The sequence below is a fragment of the Pecten maximus genome, chromosome 10 (genome assembly GCF_902652985.1).
Source record: "Pecten maximus chromosome 10, xPecMax1.1, whole genome shotgun sequence".
Lineage (NCBI taxonomy): Eukaryota > Metazoa > Mollusca > Bivalvia > Pectinida > Pectinidae > Pecten > Pecten maximus.
Window position 1 is genome coordinate 12,193,874 of NC_047024.1, and position 21,901 is coordinate 12,215,774.

Below are 21,901 nucleotides of genomic sequence, written 5' to 3' on the forward strand. Positions count from 1 at the left end.
CTGATGAAAGTGACAGTGTACATACCGTACTAGTCATCGGTCTGATGAAGGTGACAGTGTACATACCGTACTAGTCATTGGTCTGATGAAGGTGACAGTGTACATACCGTACTAGTCATCGGTCTGATGAAAGTGACAGTGTACATACCGTACTAGTCATTGGTCTGATGAAAGTGACAGTGTACATACCGTACTAGTCATCGGTCTGATGAAAGTGACAGTGTACATACCGTACTAGTCATTGGTCTGATGAAAGTGACAGCGTACATACCGTACTAGTCATTGGTCTGATGAAAGTGACAGTGTACATACCGTACTAGTCATTGGTCTGATGAAAGTGACAGTGTACATACCGTACTAGTCATTGGTCTGATGAAGGTGACAGTGTACATACCGTACTAGTCATTGGTCTGATGAAGGTGACAGTGTACATACCGTACTAGTCATTGATCTGATGAAGGTGACAGTGTACATACCGTACTGGTCATTGATCTGATGAAGGTGACAGTGTACATACCGTACTGGTCATTGGTCTGATGAAGGTGACAGTGTACATACCGTACTAGTCATTGGTCTGATGAAGGTGACAGTGTACATACCGTACGAGTCATTGGTCTGATGAAAGTGACAGTGTACATACCGTACTAGTCATTGGTCTGATGAAAGTGATAGTGTATATACCGTACTAGTCATCGGTCTGATGAAGGTGACAGTGTTTATACCGTACTAGTCATTGGTCTGATGAAAGTGACAGTGTACATACCGTACTAGTCATTGGTCTGATGAAGGTGACAGTGTACATACCGTACTAGTCATCGGTCTGATGAAAGTGACAGGTACTACCATATCTATCATTGTTCTGTGAATGTGAAACAGTGTACATATACCGTAGCCGGTCTTTGGTCTGATGAAAGTACGTGTACATCCCGTAATAGTCATCGGTCTGAGAAGTTGACAGTGTAACTACCGTACATAGTCATTGGTCTGATGAAGGTGACGGACATACCGTACTAGTCATCGGTCTGATGAAAGTTACAGTGTACTACCGTAACTAGGTCATTGGTCTGATGAAGGTGACAGTGTACATACCGTACGAGTCATTGGTCTGATGAAAGTGACAGTGTACATACCGTACTAGTCATTGGTCTGATGAAAGTGATAGTGTATATACCGTACTAGTCATCGGTCTGATGAAGGTGACAGTGTACATACCGTACTAGTCATTGGTCTGATGAAAGTGACAGTGTACATACCGTACTAGTCATCGGTCTGATGAAGGTGACAGTGTACATACCGTACTAGTCATCGGTCTGATGAAAGTGACAGTGTACATACCATACTAGTCATTGGTCTGATGAAGGTGACAGTGTACATACCGTACCGGTCTTTGGTCTGATGAAAGTGACAGTGTACATACCGTACTAGTCATCGGTCTGATGAAGGTGACAGTGTACATACCGTACTAGTCATTGGTCTGATGAAGGTGACAGTGTACATACCGTACTAGTCATCGGTCTGATGAAAGTGACAGTGTACATACCGTACTAGTCATTGGTCTGATGAAAGTGACAGTGTACATACCGTACTAGTCATCGGTCTGATGAAGGTGACAGTGTACATACCGTACTGGTCATTGGTCTGATGAAGGTGACAGTGTACATACCGTACTAGTTATCGGTCTGATGAAGGTGACAGTGTACATACCGTACTAGTCATTGGTCTGATGAAGGTGACAGTGTACATACCTTACTAGTCATTGGTCTGATGAAGGTGACAGTGTACATACCGTACCGGTCTTTGGTCTGATGAAAGTGACAGTGTACATACCGTACTAGTCATCGGTCTGATGAAGGTGACAGTGTACATACCGTACTAGTCATTGGTCTGATGAAGGTGACAGTGTACATACCGTACTAGTCATTGGTCTGATGAAAGTGACAGTGTACATACCGTACTAGTCATTGGTCTGATGAAGTGACAGTGTACATACCGTACTAGTCATCGGTCTGATGAAGGTGACAGTGTACATACCGTACTAGTCATTGGTATGATGAAGGTGACAGTGTACATTCCGTACTAGTTATCGGTCTGATGAAGGTGACAGTGTACATACCGTACTAGTCATTGGTCTGATGAAAGTGACAGTGTACATACCGTACTAGTCATTGGTCTGATGAAGGTGACAGTGTACATACCGTACTAGTCATTTGTCTGACGAAGGTGACAGTGTACATACCGTACTAGTCATTGGTCTGATGAAAGTGACAGTGTACATACCGTACTAGTCATTGGTCTGATGAAAGTGACAGTGTACATACCGTACTAGTCATTGGTCTGATGAAAGTGACAGTGTACATACCGTACTAGTCATTGGTCGGGTTAAGGTAACAGTGTACATACCGTACTAGTTATCGGTCTGATGAAGGTGAAAGTGTACATACCGTACTAGTCATTGGTCTGATGAAGATGAAAGTGTACATACCGTACTAGTCATTGGTCTGATGAAGGTGACAGTGTACATACTGTACTAGTCATTGTACAAGACGATGTTTGCCTACCTTTTTAAGGGATGTACCCAGCCTTTATAACATTGTGTTTGCCTACCTTTTTAAGGATGTACCCAGCCTTTATAACATTGTGTTTGCCTACCTTTTTAAGGTGTACCCAGCCTTTATAACATTGGGTTTGCCTACCTTTTTAAGGATGTACCCAGCCTTTATAACATTGTGTTTGCCTACCTTTTTAAGGTGTACCCAGCCTTTATAACATTGTGTTTGCCTACCTTTTTAAGGATGTACCCAGCCTTTATAACATTGTGTTTGCCTACCTTTTAAAGGATGTACCCAGCCTTTATAATATTGTGTTTGCCTACCTTTTTAAGGATATACCCAGCCTTTATAATATTGTGTTTGCCTACCTTTTTAAGGATATACCCAGCCTTTATAACATTGTGTTTGCCTACCTTTTTAAGGATATACCCAGCCTTTATAATATTGTGTTTGCCTACCTTTATAAGGACGTACCCAGCCTTTATAACATTGTGTTTGCCTACCTTTTTAAGGATATACCCAGCCATTATAATATTGTGTTTGCCTACCTTTTTAAGGATATACCCAGCCTTTATAACATTGTGTTTGCCTACCTTTTTAAGGATATACCCAGCCTTTATAACATTGTGTTTGACTACCTTTTTAAGGTGTACCCAGCCTTTATAAATTGTGTTTCCTTACCTTTTCAGTGTGTACGGAGCTTACGCCATGGATGTTATATGTTCTACAGCTTTTGGAATTCAGGTTGATTCACAACAAAATCCAAACGACGATTTTATTACAAACGCAAAAAAGTTTCTGATTCTGAAATTTACCTCACCAATCCTCCTGGTTTTGAGTAAGTAAAATAATAAGCTTATGATGATTTCTGCATCAGATATATTAGGGGTAAGGTTGGTTTCTGTCAGACACAATATGTCATTATCATATCATAATTCCTCCTCTATAATACCAAATCCAAACGACGATTTTATTACAAACGCAAAAAAGTTTCTGATTCTGAAATTTACCTCACCAATCCTCCTGGTTTTGAGTAAGTAAAATAATAAGCTTATGATGATTTCTGCATCAGATATATTAGGGGTAAGGTTGGTTTCTGTCAGACACAATATGTCATTATCATATCATAATTCCTCCTCTATAATACCAAATCCAAACGACGATTTTATTACAAACGCAAAAAAGTTTCTGATTCTGAAATTTACCTCACCAATCCTCCTGGTTTTGAGTAAGCAAAATAATAAGCTTATGATGATTTCTGCATCAGATATATTAGGGGTGAGGTTGGTTTCTGTCAGACACAATATGTCATTATCATATCATAATTCCTCCTCTATCTTACATCAAGATGAGAAATTTCGAGACTACCTTGTGGTCCAGGATTTAGTTCTTTATCATCACAGAGATGCTGTATGATTTGTGCTGGAAATTTATCATACTTGGCGTTTTTAATTATTAAAGAGAAGAACTGTGGCAACAATTATTTTATTATGTGATAAGAGATGAACTAAAGGGGTAGGTGATATGGTTATAGTCCACACAATGTAAGATCTTGTATTTATCCATTGTCAAAAAAAAAACGAATTAAGGAGAGTGTGGAACACATCAGTACATCATGTATAATGAATAAGATTTTTTTTGGAGGGAGGAGGGAGGCATTGCATATAGTTAAACGTCAGGTAATATTAATAAATGTTCGCTTTTTCAGTGTTTTTACCAAAACTCAGCTTCTTGATGCCTCTCCTCGGATGGTCATTTGTAGATAAGGAAGTTCAAGCGTTTTTCCGCAAAGTAACGATAAAACTTCTTAATGAGCGTACTGCAGGAAACAAGGTAATGTAGATCATTGTGTTATTAGAGCCCTTCAGAACGCTAGCCTATCTTAAGATTCAACAAACGTAGTTATGAGGATGTCTCAATTAAGAAATATTAATATAAAATAAGATATATTGGGGATTTTCAGGAACATGCAGATTTTCTTCAATTGATGAAAAACGTGCAGGAGAATAAGGAAGAGGAAGATTCTGATGACGACGATGATAAAGACACCACCGAGAATGACCAACGAAAACAACTACTGACCTCCTGGTCTAAGAAAGGTAATCCGGGATATCCTTTGTTATTGAGTAGGATATATCATAGTGGTATACCAGATACTTTGGTATCTGCATTAAGTATGAAACTCCTACCTCTCTGTTTAATTACGTAATGATAAATATCTAACTTGTGAGATGATTATACATTGTTTTGGCGACTATTAAGGAGCAATATTTTCAAAACAGAAATTCTTTTGATAGATTTTTTAACTCCGTTTCGGACCAAATAACACTTTTTCTTGGGTAGAGCTTGTGTTGTTATTTCACGTTCTCGGTAAACCATATTATGGACCATGTTCTGATGTTCACTCTTACACTCGCTCACTCTTATACACCTCACTCTTACCTTACACTCGCTCACTCTTATACACCTCACTCTTATACACCTCACTCTTATACACCTCACTCTTACACTCGCTCACTCTTATACACCTCACTCTTACCTTACACTCGCTCACTCTTATACACCTCACTCTTATACACCTCACTCTTATACACTTCACTCTTACCTTACACTCGCTCACTCTTATACACCTCACTCTTATAAATACACCTCACTCTTATACACCTCACTCTTATACACCTCACTCTTACCTTACACTCGCTCACTCTTATACACCTCACTCTTATACACCTCACTCTTAAACACCTCACTCTTACCTTACACTCGCTCACTCTTATACACCTCACTCTTATACACCTCACTCTTATACACCTCACTCTTATACACCTCACTCACTCTTATACACCTCACTCTTATACACCTCACTCTTACCTTACACTCGCTCACTCTTATACACCTCACTCTTATACACCTCACTCTTATACACCTCACTCTTATACACCTCACTCTTATACTCACAGTTTTGTTTTACTAGTTATTCAATAGTATGCTGTTTGTTTTTTTAACAGGAATCACATTTGACGAGATTCTTGGAAACGCAGAAATATTTTTCTTTGCTGGTTACGAGACTACCACAATAGCCTTATCGATGGCCTCCTATTACCTCGCTGTGTACCCGGAATACCAGGACAAACTACGACAGGAAATCTCAGACAAGATCGGCTCGGTATGTACATCATATTACTATTAGTTCCTAATGATAACCTTTTGTTCCTCGTCAATCAACAAAATAACTCTTCTATTGGTCAGGCTCTCTGTTATATCCCAGAACAGTTCCTCTAGTGTCACTAGATGATTCACGCCCATGGGGCCTAAATATACATATCTTCCGTTTCACGTTGTTTACATAACAATGGGTTTTTTCGTGGTGATCAGGTATATCACGTATTTTCTACATGCAAGCTCTCAGAATTACAATTGCCAAATTCTTTAAAGACCCGGAGGTGCATCTATTGCAGATGTTATGGGAAAAGGAGGCATGTCCTTGTTATTATAGACACTGTTACCTGATCGGTTAACTCCTCCTCTTATTATCTAAGCACACACTTTTAAAACATTAGAACCTGACTACTAATGGTCCGGTTCATTTGATTTCATGTAAATGTTTTAATTTAATGTAATTTAATTTCATAACCGTTTACACAAGTTCCGATTATCTTTTCTCTTTGTTTTGTTTTCGTCCTTTTCATCGTGCTTCTTGTGACGACCTCATGATGATAAAATATTAACTTACTTACAGAACCGTTTGACATACGAAAACATTCGTGAAGTTAAATTCCTGGAAATGATCATCAACGAAACACTTCGAATCAACCCTCCGGCAGCTTTGTAAGATTACCCTTAAAGGAACACTTCCTCACAAACTCAATGTATATATTCCGTTTTTGGTAGGGACTTCTTTAAATGATTAGAGAAAAGATACGTCTTGAAATCATTACTACTCTCAATAGCATGACGTCATCATTTTGTACATTCCATGCGCCATTAATGGTGATGTATTTGGCTCATTTTTTGAAAGTGTGAGAGATACATGTAGATAAATCGTTAGCCCCTGTATTTCAACAATAATGTTCCAAACTGAAATAATAAATAACAGATGTAAATGATTGAAACAGCGTTGGCAGGAATGATACTACAACCATGTTATAATGTGTCGAGTTAGAGGATGTGTCACCATTACTATACTAATGAATGTGTCTGTATATTAACAGGACGGACAGAGTTTGCGTGAGAAATACTGTGATAAACGGAATCGAAATTAAAGCCGGTATGACCGTCAGTATTCCAATATACTGCGTTCACTACGATCCGGACAACTGGGCAGATCCGGAAAAGTTCATACCAGAAAGGTGAATTAGCAATGACTCTCAGTGTGGTGATAGCAATGACTCTCAGTGTGGTGATAGCAATGACTCTCATTGTGGTGATAGCAATGACTCTCAGTGTGGTGATAGCAATGACTCTCAGTGTTGTGATAGTAAAGACTCTCAGTGTGGTGATAGCAATGACTCTCAGTGTGGTGATAGTAAAGCCTCTCAGTTTGGTGATAGCAATGACTCTCAGTGTGGTGATAGTAAAGACTCTCAGTGTGGTGATAGTAATGACTCTCAGTGGGATGATAACAATGACTATCAGTGTGGTGATAGCAATGACTCTCAGTGTGGTGATAGTAAAGCCTCTCAGTTTGGTGATAACAATGACTCTCAGTGTGGTGATAGCAATGACTCTCACTGGGGTGATAGCAATGACTCTCAGTGTGGTGATAGCAATGACTCTCACTGGGGTGATAACAATGACTATCAGTGTGGTGATAGTAATGACTCTCAGTGTGGTGATAGCAATGACTCTCAGTGTGGTGATAATAAAGACTCTCAGTGTGGTGATAGCAATGACTCAGTGTGGTGATAGTAAAGCCTCTCAGTTTGGTGATAGTAATGACTCTCAGTGTTGTGATAGTAAAGACTCTCAGCGTGGTGATAGCAATGACTCATTGTGGTGATAGCAATGACTATCAGTGTGGTGATAGCAATGACTCTCAGTGTGGTGATAGTAATGACTCTCAGTGGGATGACAGTAATGACTTTCCGTGTGCTGATAGCAATGACTCTTATTGTGGTAATAGCAATGACTCAAAGTGTGGTGATAGCAATGACTCTCAGTGTGGTGATAGCAATGACTCTCAGTGGGATGATAGCAATAATTCTCATTGTGGTGATAGCAATGAATCTCAGTGTGGTGATAGCAATGACTCTCAGTGTGGTGATAGCAATGACTCTCAGTGTGGTGATAGCAATGACTCTCAGTGTGGTGATAGCAATGACTCTCAGTTTGGTGATAGTAATGACTCTCAGTGGGATGATAACAATGACTCTCAGTGTGGTGATAGCAATGACTCTCATTGTGGTGATAGCAATGACTCTCAGTGTGGTGATAGCAATGAATCTCAGTGTGGTGATAGTAATGACTCTCAGTGTGGTGATAGTAATGACTCTCAGTGTGGTGATAACAATGACTCTCAGTGGGATGATAACAATGACTCTCAGTGGGATGATAACAATGACTCTCAGTGTGGTGATAGCAATGACTCTCAGTGTGGTGATAACAATGACTCTCAGTGTGGTGATAGCAATGACTCTCAGTGTGGTGATAGTAATGACTCTCAGTGTGGTGATAACAATGATTCTCAGTGTGGTGATAGTAATGACTCTCCGTGTGGTGATAGCAATGACTCTCAGTGTGGTGATAACAATGACTCTCAGTGTGGTGATAGTAATGACTCTCAGTGTGGTGATAGCAATGACTCTCAGTGGGGTGATAGCAATGATTCTCAGTGAGATGAAAGCAATGATTCTCAGTGGGGTGATAGTAATGACTCTCAGTGTGGTGATAGCAATGACTCTCAGTGTGGTGATAACAATGACTCTCAGTGTGGTGATAGCAATGACTCTCAGTGTGGTGATAGTAATGACTCTCAGTGTGGTGATAACAATGACTCTCAGTGTGGTGATAGTAATGACTCTCCGTGTGATGATAGCAATGACTCTCAGTGTGGTGATAACAATGACTCTCAGTGTGGTGATAGTAATGACTCTCAGTGTGGTGATAGCAATGACTCTCAGTGGGGTGATAGCAATGATTCTCAGTGAGATGATAGCAATGATTCTCAGTGGGGTGATAGTAATGACTCTCAGTGTGGTGATAGTAATGACTCTCAGTGTGGTGATAGCAATGACTCAGTGTGGTGATAACAATGACTCTCAGTGTGGTGATAGTAATGACTCTCAGTGTGGTGATAGCAAAGACTCTCAGTGGGATGATAGCAATGACTCTCAGTGTGGTGATAGTAATGACTCTCAGTGTGGTGATAACAATGACTCTCAGTGGGATGATAGCAATGACTATCAGTGTGGTGATAACAATGACTCTCAGTGTGGTGATAACAATGACTCTCAGTGTGGTGATAGTAATGACTCTCAGTGTGATGATAACAATGACTATCAGTGGGGTGATAGCAATGACTATCAGTGTGGTCATAGCAATGACTCTCAGTGGGATGATAACAATGACTATCAGTGGGGTGATAGCAATGACTATCAGTGTGGTGATAGTAATGACTCTCAGTGTGGTGATAGCAATGACTCTCAGTGTGATGATAGTAATGACTCTCAGTGGGATGATAACAATGACTCTCAGTGTGGTGATAGCAATGACTCTCATTGTGGTGATAGCAATGACTCTCAGTGTGGTGATAGCAATGACTCTCATTGTGGTGATAGCAATGACTCTCAGTGTGGTGATAGCAATGACTCAGTGTTGTGATAACAATGACTCTCAGTGTGGTGATAGCAATGACTCTTAGTGTGGTGATAGCAATGACTCTCAGTGTGGTGATAACAATGACTTTCAGTGTGGTGATAGCAATGACTCTCAGTGTGGTGATAGTAATGACTCTCAGTGTGGTGATAACAATGACTCAAAGTGTGGTGATAGCAATGACTCTCAGTGGGGTGATAGCAATGACTCTCAGTGTGGTGATAGCAATGACTCTCAGTGGGATGATAGCAATAATTCTCATTGTGGTGATAGCAATGAATCTCAGTGTGGTGATAGCAATGACTCTCAGTGTGGTGATAGCAATGACTCTCATTGTGGTGATAGCAATGACTCTCAGTGTGGTGATAGCAATGACTCTCAGTGTGGTGATAGTAATGACTCTCAGTGTGGTGATAACAATGACTCTCAGTGGGGTGATAGTAATGACTCTCAGTGTGGTGATTGTAATGACTCTCAGTGTGGTGATAGCAATGACTCAGTGTGGTGATAACAATGACTATCAGTGTGGTGATAGTAATGACTCTCAGTGTGGTGATAGCAATGACTCTCAGTGTGGTGATAGTAATGACTCTCAGTGTGGTGATAACAATGACTATCAGTGTGGTGATAGCAATGACTCTCAGTGGGATGATAGCAATGACTCTCAGTGTGGTGATAGTAATGACTCTCAGTGTGGTGATAACAATGACTCTCAGTGGAATGATAGCAATGACTATCAGTGGGATGATAGTAATGACTCTCAGTGTGGTGATAACAATGACTCTCAGTGTGGTGATAACAATGACTCTCAGTGTGGTGATAACAATGACTCAGTGTGGTGATAGTAATGACTCTCAGTGTGGTGATAGTAATGACTCTCAGTGGGATGATAACAATGACTATCAGTGGGGTGATAGCAATGACTATCAGTGTGGTGATAGCAATGACTCTCACTGGGGTGATAACAATGACTCTCAGTGTGGTGATAGCAATGACTCTCAGTGGGATGATAACAATGACTATCAGTGGGGTGATAGCAATGACTATCAGTGTGGTGATAGTAATGACTCTCAGTGTGGTGATAGCGATGACTCTCAGTGGGGTGATAGTAACGACTCTCATTGTGGTGATAGCAATGACTCTCAGTGTGATGATAGTAATGACTCTCAGTGTGGTGATAGCAATGCCTCTCAGTGTGGTGATAGTAATGACTCTCAGTGTGGTGATAGCAATGACTATCAGTGTGGTGATAGTAATGACTATCAGTCTGGTGATAGTAATGACTCTCAGTGTGGTGATAGTAATGACTATCAGTGTGGTGATAGTAATGACTCTCAGTGGGGTGATAGTAATGACTCTCAGTGGGGTGATAGCAATGACTATCAGTGTGGTGATAGCAATGACTCTCAGTGGGGTGATAGCAATGACTCTCATTGTGGTGATAGCAATGACTCTCAGTGTGGTGATAGTAATGACTCTCAGTGTGATGATAGTAATGACTCTCATTGTGGTGATAGCAATGACTCAGTGTGGTGATAGTAATGACTCTCAGTGTGGTGATAGTAATGACTATCATTGTGGTGATAGCAATGACTCTCAGTGTGGTGATAGCAATGATTCTCAGTGTGGTGATAGCAATGACTCTCAGTGTGGTGATAGCAATGACTATCAGTGTGGTGATAGTAATGACTCTCAGTGTGGTGATAGTAATGACTATCATTGTGGTGATAGCAATGACTCTCAGTGTGGTGATAGCAATGATTCTCAGTGTGGTGATAGCAATGACTCTCAGTGTGGTGATAGCAATGACTCTCAGTGTGGTGATAGTAATGACTCTCAGTAGGATGATAACAATGACTATCAGTGGGGTGATAGCAATGACTCTCAGTGTGGTGATAGTAATGACTCTCAGTGTGGTGATAACAATGACTCTCAGTGGGATGATAACAATGACTATCAGTGTGGTGATAGTAATGACTCTCTGTGTGGTGATAGCAATGATTCTCAGTGTGGTGATAGCAATGACTCTCAGTGTGGTGATAGCAATGACTCTCAGTGTGGTGATAGTAATGACTCTCAGTAGGATGATAACAATGACTATCAGTGGGGTGATAGCAATGACTCTCAGTGTGGTGATAGTAATGACTCTCAGTGTGGTGATAACAATGACTCTCAGTGGGATGATAACAATGACTATCAGTGTGGTGATAACAATGACTCTCTGTGTGGTGATAACAATGACTCTCAGTGTGGTGATAGTAATGACTCTCAGTGTGGTGATAGCAATGACTCTCAGTGTGGTGATAGCAATGACTCTCATTGTGGTGATAGCAATGACTCTCAGTGTGGTGATAGTAATGACTCTCAGTGTGGTGATAGTAATGACTCTCAGTGTGGTGATAGCAATGACTCTTAGTGTGGTGATAGCAATGACTCTCAGTGTGGTGATAACAATGACTTTCAGTGTGGTGATAGCAATGACTCTAAGTGTGGTGATAGTAATGACTCTCAGTGTGGTGATAACAATGACTCTCAGTGTGGTGATAGTAATGACTCTGCGTGTGGTGATAGCAATGACTCTCAGTGTGGTGATAACAATGACTCTCAGTGTGGTGATAGTAATGACTCAGTGTGGTGATAGCAATGACTCTCAGTGGGGTGATAGCAATGATTCTCAGTGGGATGATAGCAATGATTCTCAGTGGGGTGATAGTAATGACTCTCAGTTTGGTGATTGTAATGACTCTCAGTGTGGTGATAGCAATGACTCAGTGTGGTGATAACAATGACTATCAGTGTGGTGATAGTAATGACTCTCAGTGTGGTGATAGCAATGACTCTCAGTGTGGTGATAGTAATGTCTCTCAGTGTGGTGATAACAATGACTATCAGTGTGGTGATAGCAATGACTCTCAGTGGGATGATAGCAATGACTCTCAGTGTGGTGATAGTAATGACTCTCAGTGTGGTGATAACAATGACTCTCAGTGGAATGATAGCAATGACTATCAGTGGGATGATAGTAATGACTCTCAGTGTGGTGATAACAATGACTCTCAGTGTGGTGATAACAATGACTCTCAGTGTGGTGATAACAATGACTCAGTGTGGTGATAGTAATGACTCTCAGTGTGGTGATAGTAATGACTCTCAGTGGGATGATAACAATGACTATCACTGGGGTGATAGCAATGACTATCAGTGTGGTGATAGCAATGACTCTCAGTGGGATGATAACAATGACTCTCAGTGTGGTGATAGTAACGACTCTCATTGTGGTGATAGCAATGACTCTCAGTGGGATGATAACAATGACTCTCAGTGTGGTGATAGTAACGACTCTCAGTGTGGTGATAGTAATGACTCTCAGTGTGGTGATAACAATGACTATCAGTGTGGTGATAGCAATGACTATCAGTGGGGTGATAGCAATGACTATCAGTGTGGTGATAGTAATGACTCTCAGTGTGGTGATAGCAATGACTCTCAGTGGGGTGATAGTAACGACTCTCATTGTGGTGATAGCAATGACTCTCAGTGTGATGATAGTAATGACTCTCAGTGTGGTGATAGCAATGCCTCTCAGTGTGGTGATAGTAATGACTCTCAGTGTGGTGATAGTAATGACTATCATTGTGGTGATAGCAATGACTCTCAGTGTGGTGATAGCAATGATTCTCAGTGTGGTGATAGCAATGACTCTCAGTGTGGTGATAGCAATGACTATCAGTGTGGTGATAGTAATGACTCTCAGTGTGGTGATAGTAATGACTATCATTGTGGTGATAGCAATGACTCTCAGTGTGGTGATAGCAATGATTCTCAGTGTGGTGATAGCAATGACTCTCAGTGTGGTGATAGCAATGACTCTCAGTGTGGTGATAGTAATGACTCTCAGTAGGATGATAACAATGACTATCAGTGGGGTGATAGCAATGACTCTCAGTGTGGTGATAGTAATGACTCTCAGTGTGGTGATAACAATGACTCTCAGTGGGATGATAACAATGACTATCAGTGTGGTGATAGTAATGACTCTCTGTGTGGTGATAACAATGACTCTCAGTGTGGTGATAGTAATGACTCTCAGTGTGGTGATAGCAATGACTCTCAGTGTGGTGATAGCAATGACTCTCATTGTGGTGATAGCAATGACTCTCAGTGTGGTGATAGTAATGACTCTCAGTGTGGTGATAGTAATGACTCTCAGTGTGGTGATAGCAATGACTCTTAGTGTGGTGATAGCAATGACTCTCAGTGTGGTGATAACAATGACTTTCAGTGTGGTGATAGCAATGACTCTAAGTGTGGTGATAGTAATGACTCTCAGTGTGGTGATAACAATGACTCTCAGTGTGGTGATAGTAATGACTCTGCGTGTGGTGATAGCAATGACTCTCAGTGTGGTGATAACAATGACTCTCAGTGTGGTGATAGTAATGACTCTCAGTGTGGTGATAGCAATGACTCTCAGTGGGGTGATAGCAATGATTCTCAGTGGGATGATAGCAATGATTCTCAGTGGGGTGATAGTAACGACTCTCAGTGTGGTGATAGCAATGACTCAGTGTGGTGATAACAATGACTATCAGTGTGGTGATAGTAATGACTCTCAGTGTGGTGATAGCAATGACTCTCAGTGTGGTGATAGTAATGTCTCTCAGTGTGGTGATAACAATGACTATCAGTGTGGTGATAGCAATGACTCTCAGTGGGATGATAGCAATGACTCTCAGTGTGGTGATAGTAATGACTCTCAGTGTGGTGATAACAATGACTCTCAGTGGAATGATAGCAATGACTATCAGTGGGATGATAGTAATGACTCTCAGTGTGGTGATAACAATGACTCTCAGTGTGGTGATAACAATGACTCTCAGTGTGGTGATAACAATGACTCAGTGTGGTGATAGTAATGACTCTCAGTGTGGTGATAGTAATGACTCTCAGTGGGATGATAACAATGACTATCACTGGGGTGATAGCAATGACTATCAGTGTGGTGATAGCAATGACTCTCAGTGGGATGATAACAATGACTCTCAGTGTGGTGATAGTAACGACTCTCATTGTGGTGATAGCAATGACTCTCAGTGGGATGATAACAATGACTCTCAGTGTGGTGATAGTAACGACTCTCAGTGTGGTGATAGTAATGACTCTCAGTGTGGTGATAACAATGACTATCAGTGTGGTGATAGCAATGACTATCAGTGGGGTGATAGCAATGACTATCAGTGTGGTGATAGTAATGACTCTCAGTGTGGTGATAGCAATGACTCTCAGTGGGGTGATAGTAACGACTCTCATTGTGGTGATAGCAATGACTCTCAGTGTGATGATAGTAATGACTCTCAGTGTGGTGATAGCAATGCCTCTCAGTGTGGTGATAGTAATGACTCTCAGTGTGGTGATAGCAATGACTATCAGTGTGGTGATAGTAATGACTCTCAGTGTGGTGATAGTAATGACTATCATTGTGGTGATAGCAATGACTCTCAGTGTGGTGATAGCAATGATTCTCAGTGTGGTGATAGCAATGACTCTCAGTGTGGTGATAGCAATGACTCTCAGTGTGGTGATAGTAATGACTCTCAGTGGGATGATAACAATGACTATCAGTGGGGTGATAGCAATGACTCTCAGTGTGGTGATAGTAATGACTCTCAGTGTGGTGATAACAATGACTCTCAGTGGGGTGATAGCAATGACTCTCAGTGTGGTGATAGCAATGACTCTCATTGTGGTGATAGCAATGACTCTCAGTGTGGTGATAGTAATGACTCTCAGTGTGGTGATAGCAATGACTCTCAGTGTGGTGATAGTAATGACTCTCAGTGTGGTGATAGTAATGACTCTCAGTGTGGTGATAGCAATGACTATCAGTGTGGTGATAGCAATGACTCTCAGTGTGGTGATAGCAATGACTCTCAGTGTGGTGATAGTAATGACTCTCAGTGTGGTGATAGCAATGACTCTCAGTGTGGTGATAGCAATGACTCTCAGTGTGGTGATAGTAATGACTCTCAGTGTGGTGATAACAATGACTATCAGTGTGGTGATAGCAATGACTCTCAGTGTGGTGATAGCAATGACTCTCAGTGGGATGATAGCAATGACTCTCAGTGTGGCGATAGCAATGACTCTCAGTGGGATGATAGCAATGACTCTCAGTGTGGTGATAGCAATGACTATCAGTGGGATGATAACAATGACTCTCAGTGTGGTGATAGTAATGACTCTCAGTGTGGTGATAGCAATGACTCTCAGTGTGGTGATAACAATGACTTTCAGTGTGGTGATAGCAATGACTCTAAGTGTGGTGATAGTAATGACTCTCAGTGTGGTGATAACAATGACTCTCAGTGTGGTGATAGTAATGACTCTGCGTGTGGTGATAGCAATGACTCTCAGTGTGGTGATAACAATGACTCTCAGTGTGGTGATAGTAATGACTCTCAGTGTGGTGATAGCAATGACTCTCAGTGGGGTGATAGCAATGATTCTCAGTGGGATGATAGCAATGATTCTCAGTGGGGTGATAGTAATGACTCTCAGTGTGGTGATAGCAATGACTCAGTGTGGTGATAACAATGACTATCAGTGTGGTGATAGTAATGACTCTCAGTGTGGTGATAGCAATGACTCTCAGTGTGGTGATAGTAATGTCTCTCAGTGTGGTGATAACAATGACTATCAGTGTGGTGATAGCAATGACTCTCAGTGGGATGATAGCAATGACTCTCAGTGTGGTGATAGTAATGACTCTCAGTGTGGTGATAACAATGACTCTCAGTGGAATGATAGCAATGACTATCAGTGGGATGATAGTAATGACTCTCAGTGTGGTGATAACAATGACTCTCAGTGTGGTGATAACAATGACTCTCAGTGTGGTGATAACAATGACTCAGTGTGGTGATAGTAATGACTCTCAGTGTGGTGATAGTAATGACTCTCAGTGGGATGATAACAATGACTATCACTGGGGTGATAGCAATGACTATCAGTGTGGTGATAGCAATGACTCTCAGTGGGATGATAACAATGACTCTCAGTGTGGTGATAGTAACGACTCTCATTGTGGTGATAGCAATGACTCTCAGTGGGATGATAACAATGACTCTCAGTGTGGTGATAGTAACGACTCTCAGTGTGGTGATAGTAATGACTCTCAGTGTGGTGATAACAATGACTATCAGTGTGGTGATAGCAATGACTATCAGTGGGGTGATAGCAATGACTATCAGTGTGGTGATAGTAATGACTCTCAGTGTGGTGATAGCAATGACTCTCAGTGGGGTGATAGTAACGACTCTCATTGTGGTGATAGCAATGACTCTCAGTGTGATGATAGTAATGACTCTCAGTGTGGTGATAGCAATGCCTCTCAGTGTGGTGATAGTAATGACTCTCAGTGTGGTGATAGCAATGACTATCAGTGTGGTGATAGTAATGACTCTCAGTGTGGTGATAGTAATGACTATCATTGTGGTGATAGCAATGACTCTCAGTGTGGTGATAGCAATGATTCTCAGTGTGGTGATAGCAATGACTCTCAGTGTGGTGATAGCAATGACTCTCAGTGTGGTGATAGTAATGACTCTCAGTGGGATGATAACAATGACTATCAGTGGGGTGATAGCAATGACTCTCAGTGTGGTGATAGTAATGACTCTCAGTGTGGTGATAACAATGACTCTCAGTGGGGTGATAGCAATGACTCTCAGTGTGGTGATAGCAATGACTCTCAGTGTGGTGATAGCAATGACTCTCAGTGTGGTGATAGTAATGACTCTCAGTGTGGTGATAGCAATGACTCTCAGTGTGGTGATAGTAATGACTCTCAGTGTGGTGATAGTAATGACTCTCAGTGTGGTGATAGCAATGACTATCAGTGTGGTGATAGCAATGACTCTCAGTGTGGTGATAGCAATGACTCTCAGTGTGGTGATAGTAATGACTCTCAGTGTGGTGATAGTAATGACTCTCAGTGTGGTGATAGCAATGACTCTCAGTGTGGTGATAGCAATGACTCTCAGTGTGGTGATAGTAATGACTCTCAGTGTGGTGATAACAATGACTATCAGTGTGGTGATAGCAATGACTCTCAGTGTGGTGATAGCAATGACTCTCAGTGGGATGATAGCAATGACTCTCAGTGTGGCGATAGCAATGACTCTCAGTGGGATGATAGCAATGACTCTCAGTGTGGTGATAGCAATGACTATCAGTGGGATGATAACAATGACTCTCAGTGTGGTGATAGTAATGACTCTCAGTGTGGTGATAGCAATGACTCAGTGTGGTGATAACAATGACTCTCAGTGTGGTGATAACAATGACTCTCAGTGTGGTGATAGCAATGACTCAGTGTGGTGATAACAATGACTCTCAGTGTGGTGATAACAATGACTCTCAGTGTGGAGATAACAGTGACTCTCAGTGTGGTGATAACAATGACTATCAGTTGGATGAAGTATTTACACTTAATTCCTCAACAGTCATGTTATTAACGAACGCTATAAAATAGAGGGAAATATACCCTCACGCCGGTAGGGTATACAATATCTCTTGTGTGACGTATATATAACTGTGCATCATTTTGTTTGCAAAATCAGTTATGTAAGAGATGGTTTTTAACCATAATCATTATCATTGTAAGAAACAACATCAAAGTACAGATATTCTTATTAACACCCAGTATTTTGTCCTTTAGTATATGAAAATTTTATCGTAAAACAGGTGTCGTCGAAGAAGTTGAGGACGCTTAACCTTTCGGAACACCTTATTCCTCTTGTACTGTACCAGTGGTTCACATGTATATCTATATTTCGGACCACCTTATCCTCTTGTACTGTACCAGTGGTTCACATGTATATCTATAATTCGTTTTATCTCGTTTTATCGATCTTGAGTTTGTTTAGGTTTGGATTCACATGTCGGTATTTGGTTTTGTTTGTTTTGTTGTTTTTCTCATCAGAATAACGGTTACATTCATTTCGTTAAACGTTGTAGGCCTATCGGTTTAGTCTGATGTTCTGGTTGGTGTGCCAGGTTGTATCGCGGCCATTATTATCTTATGTTACAGACATAAACAACCTTTGTTGTGAATGGTAAATTATGTTTGATTTTTCATTACAGGTTTGCTAGTGACCATGATCCGCTGACATTTCTCCCGTTCGGATACGGACCCAGGAACTGTGTCGGAATGAGACTTGCCCTTATGGAGTTGAAAATGTCACTTTCGAAAGTCGTCCGTAATTTCCGGATTTCCGTTTGTAGTGAAACAATGGTAATTATCGTGTTTTTTTAACAGTCACACAATAAGATATGTAATATGTGGCTTATTAAGCTAAATGATAACGTCATAAGGTAATATTTGTCATAAATCTATAGAATGTGCAATTGTAAACAGTCTCTGAAATTACATTCTCTTTTATTTTTGTTTGTATGATAGGTTCCTCCTGAAATCGGAAAGCTTGGGATGCTGAAACCAAAATCATCCAACCTCAAGCTGGAGGAGATCTGATCATAACAAGTTGACATGCGTAGAACGATAAAAGTATCGTATCGTGTCGAGGCAAAAGTAACTGGAGAGAAAGACGTTTTTGGAGAGAATAAAACAATGGATAGACATTCAAAATTATATAACTGATACATATGGTTTCATCTGTAATTCTGGTCCATTCTGTAAAGCGATATGCTTGACAGCTGATGGGGGCCGAGATTGGGAATCGCTGCCTTAAGAAATACTCAACATAAATAGTGACCAAGCTGATTGTTTGTCAAAAGGAGAATTTTACACTTTTATTCACAGTTGAGTTAACTTCATTAGCAATGGCTACCATAGACAGATTTTCACTTCATGCTTTGGTTGTCTTAATTCAATTGATTTGGCGACAAAGTTGTTATTTTGTACCTAATAAGACTTTAATTAAGAGTTATGTAAGGATATTTCCCCCGCTTTAAGAAGACACATCAGTCTGTGTGATCGACCAATGTGCGCCATGTCTATATTGTCTTGTGATCCAAATGTGGTTGAGTCCGAATTATTCTGACATTTTTTTCGGCTTTTAACATTTAAACGACGCCAGACCGTTATAAAAAATGATAAACGTCAAAATAAGTGGGACGAAGTTTGTACCAGAGATCAATCTTAAACCATTGGAAACAGTGTTTCAATTATGTTTCTTTCACAAATTGTCTTTATGGTTTACAGGTAATATGTGATAATCTTTATTTTATTAGATATGATTAAAGATAGTTGTACTTATAAGCAGACCTCAGTGGTAGTGATCAGCCAACCCCCTGGAACTCGATTGCACGCCCTGTTAAAGGTAAGATAAGGGGCTACTTGTTATTGTTTTTTTTATGTTTTTAGACAGAAGTATCACATTAATAGCATAATTGAGATTTATGTTTGATCATATATCACGTACGACAGTCATGGTGCTTGTTAGGTAGGGACTGTAACCTGTGATAAGTATGTTTAATCTAACATATAATACCATACCTTAAACAGATTTTAAACATGGTCGTCCCCAAAGATTGATCCCATGTTAGAGCTTATTTTATTTAATAACATTTTAAACCGATGTAAGTATAATGTGTGACAATGAAATAAACAATATGATGTACGTGTGCCTTTTTATTCAATGATTTGAGTTTGTTTTGGTTTAAACGTTATATGAGGTAATACATGTACGTATATACCTCGTTAAAATCCGTATCACGGATTACTAAGAGAAACCGTACATTAAAAATCCACCAAACAGTTTAAACTCGCGACGAGTTGGTGATTATCCCCTTCTTCATCTGAACAAGTTTCTTTTGACGATTTTGATTTTTATAGTCTATACACTGCTTGATTTTTTTTATTACACATGGATTTTAAGGATCTTGTTGTATTGTCTACATGTTTGGGATCGCTTGGCGGTTGTGTATAATAATTGAGAGAATCTTGTTATATCGTATATATATTAAGGATAGTCGAGAGCGTTTCTACATTTCAACCATTTTTTAAATGTTAAATGCATGGTTCCAAGTTTTCAAAATCTGACAGCAGCTGGTGACTGGTATCATGGGTAAACACGTTAATCACATTTTACTGGAATTTCGCTATATACATACACTGTATATACCATTCAGAACAGAAAGATCCAACTCTAAGCTGATAAAATTTCTTTGTTCTTAACTTTTGCATGATGTGGGCCTTTTTATCAAAAAGTCAAATAAACCGAGGAAAGCAGGCTTGCAGAATATATTATATACAGTGATGTACTAGTGTATATTTGTTTAAATTGTTTTTACATGTTAATAGTATCACATCCAATCCTATGTGTATATATGATTTGTATTGTGATGTGTGTACTTGAATGTTAATAAAAATATTGTTTAAACTTGTGATAGACCCTTTGTTTGGATGAAATATTGCAATGAAGTTGACTGGTTGTTATACTGTATTATACAAGAGATCTAGTAAAGTCAAATTTAAGCAAGGACGATTTATTCCATCGCTCTTTTGTTGAAGAGTTGTCTCTCTTGGTATACAGTTTGGGCTGCAAACGTCCAACATGTTTCCTGGTGGCGTTTTTTATGAGTGGTGAAAATTTGATTTCCTCCTTTCGTTCTGGTTTTTTTCCCCAGTGTTTGCTTCTACTATTTTTGTTGGCTACTTAATTCAACGAAAGTTTATAAAGCTAAATTAATCACGTAAGTTCAACCTCAGTGGCATAACTGAGGAGTCGTAGAGGGATTGTATGTACCGCTTTATTTTGTATATTGTTTCCATCACACTTTAAATACCAATACAAATATCGAAAGGTAAAACATATTTTCGTTTAAGTGAACAAGAAATATTGAGCATCATTTCTAAGTTAGATAAACTATCATTAAAGTGAACAAGAATTCTACTTAGATTTAAAAATATATCTGTTAATTAAATGATAAAACAATATGACACAGACCCAAGCTAACAGAAAGCTTTCTGAATACCATGTAGGAGGTCACATAAATACCTATACCATTTAATAGCTTATTTATCAATGGTAACAGAATGGTTCGTGTTGACGTAATTCGTGTAAGTTTGATATTTTCTCAATATTAAAATTATTAAAACAGAGATTTTTCACTATGTTTCTTGGTATAACAATACAATTGATTTTATCCATCTCCCGACAAATAAAATACAATTATAATTTGTTCCGAAAACATGATTATTTATGTGACTATATAGGAACATTTTGGACGTGTAGGCAACGAGGGAGGAAGATGAGAAGGGGAGTACCGGACCTGTATAACTATATTTATGTCAAATGTAATTCAGGTATGGGGTTTAATATACGTAAACGAAAGAGGGAGGCGACCATAAAATAAACAATGTTTCGTTTGCTACCGTACAGGAAAACAATAGACTATCGACGAGATTATTTCCTCTGCACAAGTAAGATTGTAGGGATAGTCTTCATTTCTGACATGGTGTACCTGACACAATCTGGTACGACTGCAGTAATAAGATGGAATCATATGGACAGATT

At 39.9% G+C, this 21,901-nt stretch overlaps 1 protein-coding gene across 2 annotated transcripts in view; it reads left to right on the forward strand.

The window, feature by feature from the left end:
- Positions 1-20,769, forward strand: part of LOC117335783 (cytochrome P450 3A29-like) — an 83,516-nt gene extending 62,747 nt beyond the window's left edge. For both annotated transcript variants that reach the window (XM_033895969.1, XM_033895968.1), the window contains exons 7-14: positions 3,239-3,387; positions 4,258-4,382; positions 4,513-4,648; positions 5,558-5,715; positions 6,289-6,377; positions 6,761-6,898; positions 18,507-18,657; positions 18,823-20,769. In XM_033895969.1, the coding sequence (XP_033751860.1) occupies positions 3,239-3,387; positions 4,258-4,382; positions 4,513-4,648; positions 5,558-5,715; positions 6,289-6,377; positions 6,761-6,898; positions 18,507-18,657; positions 18,823-18,894 (1,018 nt within the window). In that variant the 3' untranslated portion in view covers positions 18,895-20,769. The remainder of the gene's footprint in view (positions 1-3,238; positions 3,388-4,257; positions 4,383-4,512; positions 4,649-5,557; positions 5,716-6,288; positions 6,378-6,760; positions 6,899-18,506; positions 18,658-18,822) is intronic.
- The last annotated feature ends 1,132 nt before the right edge of the window (positions 20,770-21,901 follow it).